Source organism: Oncorhynchus gorbuscha, linkage group LG15 (genome assembly GCF_021184085.1).
Source record: "Oncorhynchus gorbuscha isolate QuinsamMale2020 ecotype Even-year linkage group LG15, OgorEven_v1.0, whole genome shotgun sequence".
Classification (NCBI taxonomy): Eukaryota; Metazoa; Chordata; class Actinopteri; order Salmoniformes; family Salmonidae; genus Oncorhynchus; species Oncorhynchus gorbuscha.
In genome coordinates, this window is record NC_060187.1 from 79,685,766 (window position 1) to 79,699,763 (window position 13,998).

General features: G+C 44.9%; 2 protein-coding genes across 11 annotated transcripts in view; one reads left to right on the forward strand and one right to left on the reverse strand.

Moving 5' to 3' along the window:
* The first annotated feature begins 2,103 nt into the window (after positions 1-2,103).
* On the forward strand, positions 2,104-5,410 carry josd2 (Josephin domain containing 2). Of its 2 annotated transcripts, none has more exons than XM_046303120.1 (5): positions 2,104-2,378; positions 2,607-2,735; positions 2,978-3,103; positions 3,360-3,554; positions 3,932-5,410. In XM_046303120.1, the coding sequence occupies exons 2-5, from the start codon at positions 2,614-2,616 to the stop codon at positions 4,041-4,043; spliced, it is 555 nt and encodes a 184-aa protein (XP_046159076.1). In that variant the 5' UTR covers positions 2,104-2,378; positions 2,607-2,613; the 3' UTR covers positions 4,044-5,410. The 2 variants fall into 2 exon arrangements, with proteins under 2 accessions (XP_046159076.1, XP_046159077.1); XM_046303121.1 differs by lacking the exon at positions 2,104-2,378 and adding an exon at positions 2,474-2,500.
* The window catches only part of LOC123998151 (protein tweety homolog 1-like), a 43,021-nt gene continuing 33,783 nt past the window's right edge, over positions 4,761-13,998 (reverse strand). For 2 of the 9 annotated variants that reach the window (XM_046303111.1, XM_046303119.1), the window contains exons 14-15: positions 6,876-6,954; positions 4,761-5,950 (exon numbers count right to left, since the gene is read on the reverse strand). In XM_046303111.1, the coding sequence (XP_046159067.1) occupies positions 5,927-5,950; positions 6,876-6,954 (103 nt within the window). In that variant the 3' untranslated portion in view covers positions 4,761-5,926. Of the gene's footprint in view, positions 5,951-6,875; positions 6,955-8,486; positions 8,509-13,998 lie in introns of those variants that run through there. The other 7 variants (XM_046303110.1, XM_046303118.1, XM_046303115.1 and 4 more) reach the window with 5 other exon arrangements.

The window sequence follows — 13,998 nt, forward strand, 5'->3', positions numbered from 1 at the left end:
CTCATCACTACATTGTCTGCGTGTTTCTATTTCGGGATTATGGTTCTGGATGTTTTCTTCGAATTATTTGTAGGAAAACAGTGCACAGGGATTTCCTTTATGGCCCTCTGCAATCAGAAAATGTTTTTCGATTAATGACATGATTGCTTGTGTCATGTGCAAATACTTTTTTGTCAAATGTGATTTTTATGGCTGTTAATTGCAATGTTGTAAAAATACAATAAAGTAATTCAATCATTTTCATTTACATTAAACAGTTAAACAGTATTTTTTCTAAGGCACAAACTAGTAATGCTCATTTGGACACGATGTTTGTGGCTTTTCCCATAGAGATAGATAGAGGACTCTAGTGCCCAAATGTCTCATTTAGAATGGGCAGCGCCATTGAGCACTTTCACCATTTTGAAGTAGTCACTGGGTGGGACTTCCTATGGGTTAAGGAAGGATCACATAATTCCAACCAGGTCACCAGGAGGGATCAGCCAACGCATTATACTTGTGAACAAACATTCCATAACTGCAGGTGGCAGTACATTGGCAAGCTTTATACCTGTTCAAACAACACACTCCAGGTGGCAGTACATTGGCAAGCTTTATACCTGTTCAAACAACACACTCCAGGTGGCAGTACATTGGCAAGCTTTATACCTGTTCAAACAACACACTCCAGGTGGCAGTACATTGGCAAGCTTTATACCTGTTCAAACAACACACTCCATCCAGGTGGCAGTACATTGGCAAGCTTTATACCTGTTCAAACAACACACTCCAGGTGGCAGTACATTGGCAAGCTTTATACCTGTTCAAACAACACACTCCATCCAGGTGGCAGTACATTGGCAAGCTTTATACCTGTTCAAACAACACACTCCAGGTGGCAGTACATTGGCAAGCTTTATACCTGTTCAAACAACACACTCCATCCAGGTGGCAGTACATTGGCAAGCTTTCCCCGACTGTGTCTGTTTATGCCTCACTGTTGACAACTCCGGGCCTCCGAGCAGGAAATGGAGGAAAACACCCTCGCCTCCCTGGTGGGACCTCCTAATCAACAAGGCAGAGTGTCACTTTCCCTCCACCTGTTCAAACAACACACTCCAGGTGGCAGTACATTGGCAAGCTTTATACCTGTTCAAACAACACACTCCAGGTGGCAGTACATTGGCAAGCGTTATACCTGTTCAAACAACACACTCCAGGTGGCAGTACATTGGCAAGCTTTATACCTGTTCAAACAACACACTCCAGGTGGCAGTACATTGGCAAGCTTTATACCTGTTCAAACAACGCACTCCAGGTGGCAGTATGCACCAAGAGGACAGGGTTCCGGTCCAGAAGAATGGTTTTGACCGCCACAGTTTTGCTTCTGTACAGCAGTTTAATCTTAAGGACCGGACCCTTTTTTTCAATTTTCGCCTAAAATGACATACCCAAATCTAACTGCCTGTAGCTCAGGATTTGAAGCAAGGATATGCATATTCTTGATACCTTTTGAAAGGAAAAACTGAAGTTTGTGGAAATGTGAAATTAATGTAGGACAACATAACGCATTTCATCTAGTAAAAGACAATACAAAGATATAAAACATGTGTTTTTTTAGTTTTTTTTTGTACCATCATCTTTGAAATCCATCACTAACAACCGAAGATATTAACATTTTATATTCATCAAATGTCTGCTCTGTTTTTGGACGATGTGATGACGTGATCACTGCTTGCGCTGTTCCTTGTGCGGTTGCATCTCAGATATAGACGGTCCATGAAATTAATCAACATATGCGAAAGTGAGTAGATTATCTTGAAAACAACGGGCGGACATATTGGATGTAGTGTTCTGTTCTTATTATTTCTCCGTGGTACGCACATATTCCGTTTGTTTACCAAATCATAGAAAATTGATTACTTCAAAATAGAGATGCCCTCAATTGCGCTGCCCCTGCTCTCACAAACGCCATAACACTGTAGTACATATACAATGATGCGATGTCTATCTAAGTCTATGGGCTTTTCCAGGCGCGCCATCTTTGCTGGCACCACGTATAGTTCCTGGCTTTCAGCGCGCACTAATCACTGATTGGATAGCCTGATGTGCGTTGCAGAGAAATTCAGCGAAGACAAAAACAACGCTCGCTCCAATTTACCGGCGTGACAGTTGAACAACAACAATCAAGCTTCCGGTTTTTCCCCATTCTTACTAGAGAGTTCACTAGCATGATCTTGTGAGCGTAAAATCAACAAGTTTATGTATAATAGATTTACGTGTACGCTAGGTACATTTTATTATTTTGTTTGTCGTGGAATAAGAGCACCGAAAGAGCTATTACTGACTTTGATACACCGCTTTATTTGACCATTACACTGCGGGCAACTTCCAATACGGTAAAGACTGATCTAGTTAGTTAGCTAATAATTGAATGAAATTAAGCATTCTATTGGACTTCGAATGCACGTGTTTTTTTCTGGAGTATTACAGAGGAGATAGCTATTGTTTTGTTCCCTTGGAAAGTGTTTAATTCATTCTCTTTTCACTGTTTTGTTGAAAGTTCATTTATTCAACAATGTATTGAACACCTGCAGTCAACATGTTTGTATTTTGTCTATCAACAGGGTTATTATGAGCGAAGGAGAGGTATTCCATGAGAAGCAGCGACTGGAGTTGTGCGCCATTCATGCTCTGAACAACGTTCTGCAAGAACAAGTGTTCACCAAGGAGACGGCAGATGACATCTGCAAGCGGTGAGGTCACTTAGGTCTGGCGATGTGTGTGTAGTCATCTTTAGGGGGTGGTGTTTTGGCTAAACAGGGTTCTTTGTGTCAATGATAAAAGACTCTTCAATATGCAATCTCTGCATGTAAAATCATCAAGTACTGCTACAAGCCTGTGATCCAAAGAGCACCCACCACACACTTTCTCCATGAGTTCCAAGAGTATGTGAATCTGTTTTTACCATGTTCCCCTCTTTCCCCTTCCTCCCCAGGCTAGCTCCACAGTGTGTGGTGAACCCTCACCGCTCGATGCTGGGCACAGGCAACTATGACGTCAACGTCATCATGGCTGCCCTACAGAGCAGAGAGTTGGCTGCAGTATGGTGGGACAAACGCAGGTCAGTCTTCAATACCTCAGGGCCAGACAGATTCGGAAGAGATGATTGGCAATGAAATACACCTGTGTAATAAATTCAAATCCAACCAAGTACCGCTACAGGTCATGAAGAGCAAGTTTTATTGACCAAAGAAAATATTTTGAGAAGTTAACTTTGCCACAGATTGTCTACTCCTACTGTTCCTCCCCTTCACCACCACAGTGACTCTGTTGATTTTAAACCAAAATCTACGTCCCTTTTCCTATTTCTCCCTCAGAACAGTACAGAGTCTCTGTGTTGACAAGGTCCAGGGGTTCATCCTGAACGTTCCGTCACGTGTCTCTCTTGGAATTGTGTCCCTCCCCGTCAAGCGGCGGCACTGGCTTGCAGTGCGCCAGGTTAATGGACACTACTACAACCTCGACTCCAAACTAAAGAGTCCTGTCTGCATCGGGAACGAAGCAGATCTCCGGTGAGTGATGGGAGGGACGACTACTATGCAGTCATGTATTGTACAACTCTTAATCAAAGACACAGTATCTCCAACTTTACAGCTGTGATAGTGCTAAATGCAAAAATTTGCAAATGCTAAACTTGTCATGCTAATTGTTTGCAAACAGAAATGTCCCTCTGTAATTTTTATTTACATAGTTACCCTGTCAGGAACTCTTGAACGCAGCCCACAATTTGACTGTGGTAGACTACTAGTCAGAGTTTGATCTCATCCTGTTAGAGGAGTGGTCACATGGGGCTTACCACAGTGTCTGCTTGTTACAGTTTGTACTTTGCACTCTTGTAAACCAGTCTCTCTCTCTCTCATTCACCACACTCCCCTTCTCTCCCTCTCAGTACATTTCTCAGTGAAGTTCTGTCTCCGGACGTGGCAGAGATGCTCCTGGTTGTGAGGAGGGACGTGGAGGAGTATGGAACCTGGCTGAACTCTGATGACCTCAGGAAGTGATTCCTCTGGCCTGGGCATTCCTTCATTCATTCAGCATGGGACTCAAACTCCTGCTCTACTCTGGAAAAACAAATAACCTTTATAGAAAAAAAGAGGCACTTAACAAAAAGTACATATTTCAGGAAATGCATTACCGGTTGCTGAGGAGTGTGGGCACTCTTAGATACACGAAGTGCCAAAGATCATTTAAGATGACGAGGGATTTCTGTCCCAAATTACTTGTTTGTAAAAGTTTACTGACTGTTTGGATTTCTACACTACAGCTGCATCTATATATTTTTCCTTCTCTCTTCCTTTTTCCTACGCACTGCACTGTCGAGGTAGATCAGTTAGAACTGGTTTGTCTTTGTTATTCTATGCACTGCACTGTCAACGTAGATCAGTTAGAACTAGTTTGTCTTTGTTATTCTATGCACTGAGGTAGATCCGTTAGAACTAGTTTGTCTTTGTTATTCTATGCAAAGAGGACGTACAGAGGCGGCACTGGATGTCATGTTGACAACTGACTGTGTGAAAATAATGCTTCTATGTTTGTTCTGTCTACATCTAACTATGCATATCCAAGTGAATGGGAACACTGTCTTTCTGTTACACGCGCTCAAACTACACACACAGTCAGAGGATATAAAGAAAATGTTATTTATATGTAACGAAGTGTCTTGTCTTTCAGAGGTTCAGCAGCACAGTTCATTCACAGTTGAGTGACTTAAACAAGGCAACTTTATTAATTATAATTTTATTTATATTAGACTCTGGAGTGAAAAAGGTTGCCATTCAAAAGGAGCATTGATTATTACCATACAAATGCAATTCAAGGGTTAACAAGGGCAGTAGGCAAGGAGGGTGTTCAATGAAATCTGACATCACATATGTACATAACATCCTATAGAGACCCCAGAAACCCACTGCTATATAGTTATTATTGCTATTTACGGTAGAGCTACTGCAGCACCAGTGGCAGGAGTTTTATTGCTATGTGCCTGCTGTCATTGCATGGGAGTTGTAGTTCTAACGGTCTCGTGGTTGGATGGGAGTTGTAGTTCTCAATTCAGCCTACAAAGAGGTTTGTACTATAGCCCTCTGTTGAATGTTCTTTTTAAGAGCAAAGTTTCATGAGGGGATGGGCAACTCCAGTCCTTGGGGACTTGGTGTCCCTTCTGCAGCTGACTCCAATAATCACCTAATCATGATCTTCAGTTTAGAACGCAATTAGTTTATTCACCACTCCGGCCCCAAGGACAGGAGTTGCCAATCCCTGATTTAGATAATGTCATCAACAGTGAAATGTATAGTATCAGAAGGTAATACAAAGGAGATACAGAATTTTCACTTATAAAAAGTAAATCAAATAAAAATTGCACGTTGAATAACAAGTGAGGAGACTGCATATTCATTCACTCATAAATGTGTCTTGTTTCTATGTGTCAGTGTTTCTACAACAAGATATAGATATAAAAACGTGAAAACAAACTGGTGCTACATTTAAAAAATATAGAACTACAATGTAACGTCAATACCATTTTGGCTCGCCGTGCAACTGTTGACACTGGACAGACATGGGGGATTGTAAGGGGTGACTTTGGCCGAGTGAACCTGGTTCAGACCTCTTCATAATCATGCTACCTACTGTATCTATCTGACATTAGTTTACTGTGAGGTTCTACAACCATTCAACCCTGTTGGTACTGACGCTACGCACCTTTCATTTACATCTAAAGCTCGATTTTTGGGGATTAGTTTTTTTTTCTTCATCTCAATAAAGTGTCCATTCATAAGAAAACGAAAACAAATTCTATACTTTTTTTAAACAAAAAAAAATTAGCGTGAATACAGGTTCCTTGAATGGGCGGAGTTGGGGTGTGTTTGACTACCCCCGTAACCAGTCAGCATGCTGGGAGAGTACTGTACTTTCAGAAACAGCGTTTTGATTCGATATGGGGGAGCCACCATTGAAGATCCACAGAGGAGGGTGTGCAGAGAGAAGGGAGACAAGAAAACAACAAGAAATCTCCATTATTCAAATTTGTTTCAAAATCATCTCATGTAGGAAGATGAGCACTCACATGGTCACGTTATTCCCCTAACAACAGGGGTAGAGGAGGTAGAAGTTATCCACAACCACTGATCCAGGGTCTTTACCTCCAAATGGTTAAGGTTAGGAATGGGTGTCAGGTAATCTGATCCCAGATCAGAGGTGGATGGAGGCAACTTCTACCACAAGCACCAGGGACTGTTGTAAAAGTTAGGACTGGGATGGGAATGCTAGAAAGGACAAAGGTAGGGTAATGGTTAGGGTTAGGTCTCAGGTTTGTGGTCAGAAAGCACTGTATGTACGTCCTTTCTAGCATGTCCAAAGTCAGAGAGGTGACAACCGACGGAGTTAGTTGTTAGGGGCAGAAAGTGAACTTTCCCATTCAAGCGATAGTACACATACTTTAGGTTATTTGAATAAACAAAATAATGCCAGTTTACAGCAGGTGCGTAGACAGAATTTAGTTGGTAGATAGGCCTGCTGAAATTTGGATGGGCCAACACTACCCAGGCCCACCCTTGTCTACACTCCTGGCTTACAGGGCCCTGTGAGGTTGGAGCCACACCACCACCATCACCACCATCCCCACTACCACCATCACCACCATCCCCACCATCCCCCCAACACCACCATCCCCACTACCACACCACCACCACCACCACCACCAGTTAGTTAGATCCAGAATGTTTATTATCGACTAATGACAAACGTACAGGCAAATAACACCTTGAGTGACGGTTTACACACCTAGTGATGACAAATGGCACAGATTAGGATGTCACAAATACAAAGGAACTCACAGAGGGGGGTGGGGACTGCCTGTCAGTCAGGGGTAGGCTCTCATAGCCAGGGTTGCCATTGGAGGAAACGTTTGGAGTCCTGAAAAGAGACAGAAAGAGAGAGGAAACGAAAGGAAAAGCAGGAAGGCAGAAGAGGAGGAAGAGGAGAAGGAGTGGAGAATGAGTGGAGAATGAGTGAGAGAGAGAGAGGGGAAAAAGGGATGAGACACATTGAGAAAAACAAAAAGAGGGAGGTGGACCAAATGAGGGAACCGAGGTGGGGTAAGAAGAGAAAGGGAGGAAGAGCGATTAGAGAAATGGTGATGTAGAAACCTCCTTATAACTGGTGGTATTAGTGTTATTAGGGCACTATATCTACGTAGGCAGGGGGATAGCTGGAGGTTTCAGCATGGGGGACACAGATATTATACACACAGTCCACTCCTGAGATGTGCACTTTGGGAAATGCAAACTCATGTACAATGATGAAGTGCACATTTGTGTACAACATGTACGTGCATGGCAATTTAAAACTTCACCAGTCCCAATTCAAAATACATTCATTTTTAATTGCTCTGGATATCCACATGCTCCACTTTAGTGTGTGCTTTCCAGACGGCCCCAAACCAGAGCATTTATCAGGAGTCCACTGCATTCTTATTGTTTATTGGGTACCTGGAATCTGAGTTACTTTACTCTGGGCAGTTTGGTCATGATACTGTTACTATTAGATCTAGGCTAGGGACACTGTCGATCACAGTGTTTACAGCGCCTGAATACACCAACTGGTCTTGGCATTTAGTTATGTTCTACATGCTAAGACATAAGGTAGGAAAGTACACTTCCTAGGGCATTAACTGGACTTGGCATTTAGTTATGTTCTACATGCTAAGGCATAAGGTAGGAAAGTACACTTCTTAGGGCATTAACTGGACTTGGCATTTAGTTATGTTCTACATGCTAAGACATAAGGTAGGAAAGTACACTTCCTAGGGCATTAACTGGACTTGGCATTTAGTTATGTTCTACATGCTAAGACATAAGGTAGGAAAGTACACTTCCTAGGGCATTAACTGGACTTGGCATTTAGTTATGTTCTACATGCTAAGACATAAGGTAGGAAAGTACACTTCCTAGGGCATTAACTGGACTTGGCATTTAGTTATGTTCTACATGCTAAGACATAAGGTAGGAAAGTACACTTCCTAGGGCATTAACTGGACTTGGCATTTAGTTATGTTCTACATGCTAAGGCATAAGGTAGGAAAGTACACTTCTTAGGGCATTAACTGGACTTGGCATTTAGTTATGTTCTACATGCTAAGGCATAAGGTAGGAAAGTACACTTCTTAGGGCATTAACTGGACTTGGCATTTAGTTATGTTCTACATGCTAAGGCATAAGGTAGGAAAGTACACTTCTTAGGGCATTAACTGGACTTGGCATTTAGTTATGTTCTACATGCTAAGACATAAGGTAGGAAAGTACACTTCTTAGGGCATTAACTGGACTTGGCATTTAGTTATGTTCTACATGCTAAGGCATAAGGTAAGAAAGTACACTTCTTAGGGCATTAACTGGACTTGGCATTTAGTTATGTTCTACATGCTAAGGCATAAGGTAGGAAAGTACACTTCTTAGGGCATTAACTGGACTTGGCATTTAGTTATGAGAAAGTGACATGCTAAGGCATAAGGTAAGAAAGTACACTTCTTAGGAAAGAGAGGAAGTGACATTAACTGGACTTGGCATTTAGTTATGTTCTACATGCTAAGGCATAAGGTAGGAAAGTGACACTTGACATTAGGGCATTAACTGGAGTGACATTGAGAGGGGAGTGAAAGAGAGGAAGTGACAGTGAGAGGGAGTGACAGTGAGGAAGTGACAGTGAGAGGGAGTGAAAGAAAGTGACAGTGAGAGGAAGTGACAGTGAGAGGGAGTGAAAGAGAGGAAGTGACATTGAGAGGGAGTGAAAGAGAGGAAGTGACAGTGAGAGGGAGTGACAGTGAGAGGGAGTGAAAGAGAGTGAAGTGACATTGAGAGGGAGTGAAAGAGAGGAAGTGACAGAAAGTGACAGTGAGAGGGAGTGAAAGAGAGGAAGTGACATTGAGAGGGAGTGAAAGAGAGACATTGAGAGGGAGTGAAAGAGAAAGAGAAGTGACAGTGAGAAGTGAAAGAGAGGAAGTGACAGTGAGAGGGAGTGACAGTGAGAAGTGAGTGAAAGAGAGGAGTGAAAAGAGAGGGAGTGACAGGGTGAGAGGAAGTGACAGTGAGAGGAGTGAAAGGAGGAAGTGACAGTGAGAGGGAGTGAAAGAGAGGAAGTGAAGTGAGGAAGTGCCAGTGAGAGGGAGTGACAGTGAAAGAGAGGAAGTGACATTGAGAGAGGGAGTGACATTGAGAGGGAGGAAGAGGAAGTGACAGTGAGAGGGAGTGAGGAAGTGACATTGAGAAGTGACAGGAGGGAGTGAAAGTGAGAGGAAGTGACAGTGACAGTGAGAGGAAGTGACAGTGAGAGGGAGTGAAAGAGAGGAAGTGAGAGGGAGTGAAAGAGGAAGACAGTGAGAGGGGGAGTGACAGAGAGGAAGTGACAGTGAGAGGGAGTGACAGTGAGAGGGAGTGAAGTGACAGTGAGAGGAAGTGACATTGAGAGGGAAGTGACATTGAGAGGAAGTGACAGAGGAAGTGACACTGAGAGGAAGTGACAGTGAGAGGGAGTGAAAGAGAGGAAGTGACATTGAGAGGGAGTGAAAGAGAGGAAGTGACATTGAGAGGGAGTGAGAGGAGTGACAGTGAGAGGGAGTGACAGTGAGAGGGAGTGAGAGAGGAAGTGACAGTGAAAAGAGGAAGTGACATTGAGAGGGAGTGAAAGAGAGGAAGTGACAGTGAGAGGAAGTGACATTGAGAGGGAAGAGAGGAAGTGACAGTGAGAGGGAGTGAGTGAGAAGTGAGAGGAAGTGACATTGAGAGGGAGTGAAAGAGAGGAAGTGACAGTGAGAGGAAGTGACAGTGAGAGGGAGTGAAAGAGAGGAAGTGACAGTGAGAGGAAGTGACAGTGAGAGGGAGTGAAAGAGAGGAAGTGACATTGAGAGGGAGTGAAAGAGAGGAAGTGCCAGTGAGAGGGAGTGACAGTGAGAGGGAGTGAAAGAGAGGAAGTGACATTGAGAGGGAGTGAAAGAGAGGAAGTGACATTGAGAGGGAGTGAAAGAGAGGAAGTGACAGTGAGAGGGAGTGACAGTGAGGAGTGAAGTGACATTGAGAGGGAGTGAAAGAGAGGAAGTGACAGTGAGAGGGAGGAAGTGAAGTGACAGTGAGAGGAAGTGACAGTGAGAGGAGTGAAGTGAGAGGAAGTGACAGTGAGAGACAGTGAAGAGAGGAAGTGACAGTGAGAGGAAGTGACAGTGAGAGGAAGTGACAGTGAAAGAGAGGAAGTGACAGTGAGAGGGAGTGAAAGAGAGGAAGTGACAGTGAGAGGGAGTGACAGTGAAGAGAGGAAGTGACAGTGAGAGGGAGTGAAAGAGAGGAAGTGACAGTGAAAGAGAGGAGTGACAGTGAGAGGGAGTGACAGTGAGAGGGAGTGAAAGAGAGGAAGTGACATTGAGAGGGAGTGAAAGAGAGGAAGTGACAGTGAGAGGGAGTGAAAGAGAGGAAGTGAGAGGGAGTGAAAGAGAGGAAGTGACATTGAGAGGGAAGTGACAGTGAAAGAGAGGAAGTGACATTGAGAGGAGTGAAAGAGGAAGTGACAGTGAGAGGAGTGACAGTGAGAGGGAGTGAAAGAGAGGAAGTGACATTGAGAGGGAGTGAAAGAGAGGAAGTGACATTGAGAGGGAGTGAAAGAGAGGAAGTGACAGTGAGAGGGAGTGACAGTGAGAGGGAGTGAAAGAGAGGAAGTGACATTGAGAGGGAGTGAAAGAGAGGAAGTGACATTGAGAGGGAGTGAAAGAGAGGAAGTGACAGTGAGAGGGAGTGACAGTGAGAGGGAGTGAAAGAGAGGAAGTGACATTGAGAGGGAGTGAAAGAGAGGAAGTGACAGTAAGAGGAAGTGACAGTGAGAGGGAGTGAAAGAGAGGAAGTGACAGTGAGAGGGAGTGAAAGAGAGGAAGTGACAGTGAGAGGGAGTGAAAGAGAGGAAGTGACAGTGAGAGGGAGTGAAAGAGAGGAAGTGACAGTGAGAGGGAGTGACAGTGAGAGGGAGTGAAAGAGAGGAAGTGACAGTGAGAGGGAGTGACAGTGAGGAAGTGACATTGAGAGGAGTGAAGAGAGGAAGTGACAGTGAGAGGGAGTGAAAGAGAGGAGTGACAGTGACAGTGAGAGGGAGTGACAGTGAGTGAGGGAGTGAAAGAGAGGAAGTGACAGTGAGAGGGAGTGACAGTGAGGAAGTGACAGTGAGAGGAAGTGACAGTGAGAGGGAGTGAAAGAGAGGAAGTGACAGTGAGAGGGAGTGAAAGAGAGGAAGTGACATTGAGAGGGAGTGAAAGAGAGGGAGTGACAGTGAGAGGGAGTGACAGTGAGGAAGTGACATTGAGAGGGAGTGAAAGTGAGAGGAAGTGACAGTGAGAGGAAGTGACAGTGAGAGGGAGTGAGAGAGGAAGTGACAGTGAGAGGGAGTGACAGTGAGAGGGAGTGACAGAGAGGAAGTGACAGTGAGAGGGAGTGAAAGAGAGGAAGTGACATTGAGAGGGAGTGAAAGAGAGGAAGTGACAGTGAGAGGAAGTGACAGTGAGAGGGAGTGAAGGAGAGGAAGTGAAAGAGAGGAAGTGACATTGAGAGGGAGTGAAAGAGAGGAAGTGACATTGAGAGGGAGTGAAAGAGAGGAAGTGACAGTGAGAGGGAGTGACAGTGAGGAAGTGACATTGAGAGGGAGTGAAAGAGAGGAAGTGACAGTGAGAGGAAGTGACAGTGAGAGGGAGTGAAAGAGAGGAAGTGACATTGAGAGGAAGTGAAAGAGAGGAAGTGACAGTAAGAGGAAGTGACAGTGAGAGGGAGTGAAAGAGAGGAAGTGACAGTGAAGAGAGAAAGGAGGAAGTGACAGTGAGAGGGAGTGAAAGAGAGGAAGTGACAGTGAGAGGGAGTGACAGTGAGAGGGAGTGACAGTGAGAGGGAGTGAAAGAGAGGAAGTGACATTGAGAGGGAGTGAAAGAGAGGAAGTGACAGTGAGAGGGAGTGAAAGAGAGGAAGTGACAGTGAGAGGGAGTGACAGTGAGAGGGAGTGAAAGAGAGGAAGTGACATTGAGAGGGAGTGAAAGAGAGGAAGTGACAGTGAGAGGGAGTGACAGTGAGAGGGAGTGAAAGAGAGGAAGTGACAGTGAGAGGGAGTGAAAGAGAGGAAGTGACATTGAGAGGGAGTGAAAGAGAGGAAGTGACAGTGAGAGGGAGTGAAAGAGAGGAAGTGACAGTGAGAGGGAGTGAAAGAGAGGAAGTGACAGTGAGAGGGAGTGAAAGAAGACAGTGAGAGGGAGTGACAGTGAGAGAGGAAGTGACAGTGAGAGGGAGTGAAAGAGAGGAAGTGACATTGAGAGGGAGTGAAAGAGAGGAAGTGACATTGAGAGGGAGTGAAAGAGAGGAAGTGACAGTGAGAGGGAGTGACAGTGAGGAAGTGACAGTGAGAGGGAGTGAAAGAGAGGAAGTGACAGTGAGAGGAAGTGACAGTGAGAGGGAGTGAAAGAGAGGAAGTGACAGTGAGAGGAAGTGACAGTGAGAGGGAGTGAAAGAGAGGAAGTGACATTGAGAGGGAGTGAAAGAGAGGAAGTGAGTGAGAGGGAGTGACAGTGAGAGGGAGTGAAAGAGAGGAAGTGACATTGAGAGGGAGTGAAAGAGAGTGAAAGAGAGGAAGTGACAGTGAGAGAAAGAGAGGAAGTGACAGTGAGAGGGAGTGAGAAGAGAGGAAGTGACATTGAGAGGGAGTGAAAGAGAGGAAGTGACAGTGAAAGAGAGGAAGTGACAGTGAGAGGGAGTGAAAGAGAGGAAGTGACAGTGAGAGGGAGTGAAAGAGAGGAAGGACATTGAGAGGGAGTGAAAGAGAGGAAGTGACAGTGAGAGGGAGTGAAAGAGAGGAAGTGACAGTGAGAGGAAGTGAAGTGAGAGGAAGTGCCATTGAGAGGGAGTGAAAGAGAGGAAGTGACAGTGACAGTGAGAGGGAGTGAAAGAGAGGAAGTGACATTGAGAGGGAGTGAAAGAGAGGAAGTGACATTGAGAGGGAGTGAAGTGACAGTGAGAGGAAGTGACAGTGAGAGGGAGTGAAAGAGAGGAGTGACAGTGAGAGGGAGTGAAAGAGAGGAAGTGACATTGAGAGAGGAGTGACAGTGAGAGAGTGACAGTGAGAGGAAGTGACAGTGAGAGGAAGGAGTGAGAGGGAGTGAAGAGAGGAAGTGACAGTGAGAGGGAGTGAAAGAGAGGAAGTGACATTGAGAGGGAGTGAAAGAGAGGAAGTGACAGTGAGAGGGAGTGACAGTGAGAGGGAGTGAAAGAGAGGAAGTGACATTGAGAGAGTGGAAGAGGGAGTGACAGTGAGAGGGAGTGAAAGAGAGGAAGTGACATTGAGAGGGAGTGAAAGAGAGGAAGTGACAGTGACAGTGAGAGGGAGTGAAAGAGAGGAAGTGACATTGAGAGGGAGTGAAGAGAGGAAGTGACAGTGAGAGGGAGTGACAGTGAGAGGGAGTGAAAGAGAGGAAGTGACATTGAGAGGGAGTGAAAGAGAGGAAGTGACATTGAGAGGGAGTGAAAGAGAGGAAATGACAGTGAGAGGAGTGACAGTGAGAGGGAGTGAAAGAGAGGAAGTGACATTGAGAGGGAGTGAAAGAGAGGAAGTGACATTGAGAGGGAGTGAAAGAGAGGAAGTGACAGTGAGAGGGGGACAGTGAGAAAGAGAGGAAGTGACATTGAGAGGGAGTGAAAGAGAGGAAGTGACAGTAAGAGGAAGTGACAGTGAGAGGGAGTGAAAGAGAGGAAGTGACAGTGAGAGGGAGTGAAAGAGAGGAAGTGACAGTGAGAGGGAGTGAAAGAGAGGAAGTGACAGTGAGAGGGAGTGAAAGAGAGGAAGTGACAGTGAGAGGGAGTGACAGTGAGAGGGAGTGAAAGAGAGGAAGTGACAGTGAGAGGGAGTGACAGTGAGGAAGTGACATTGAGAGGGAGTGAAAGAGAGGAAGTG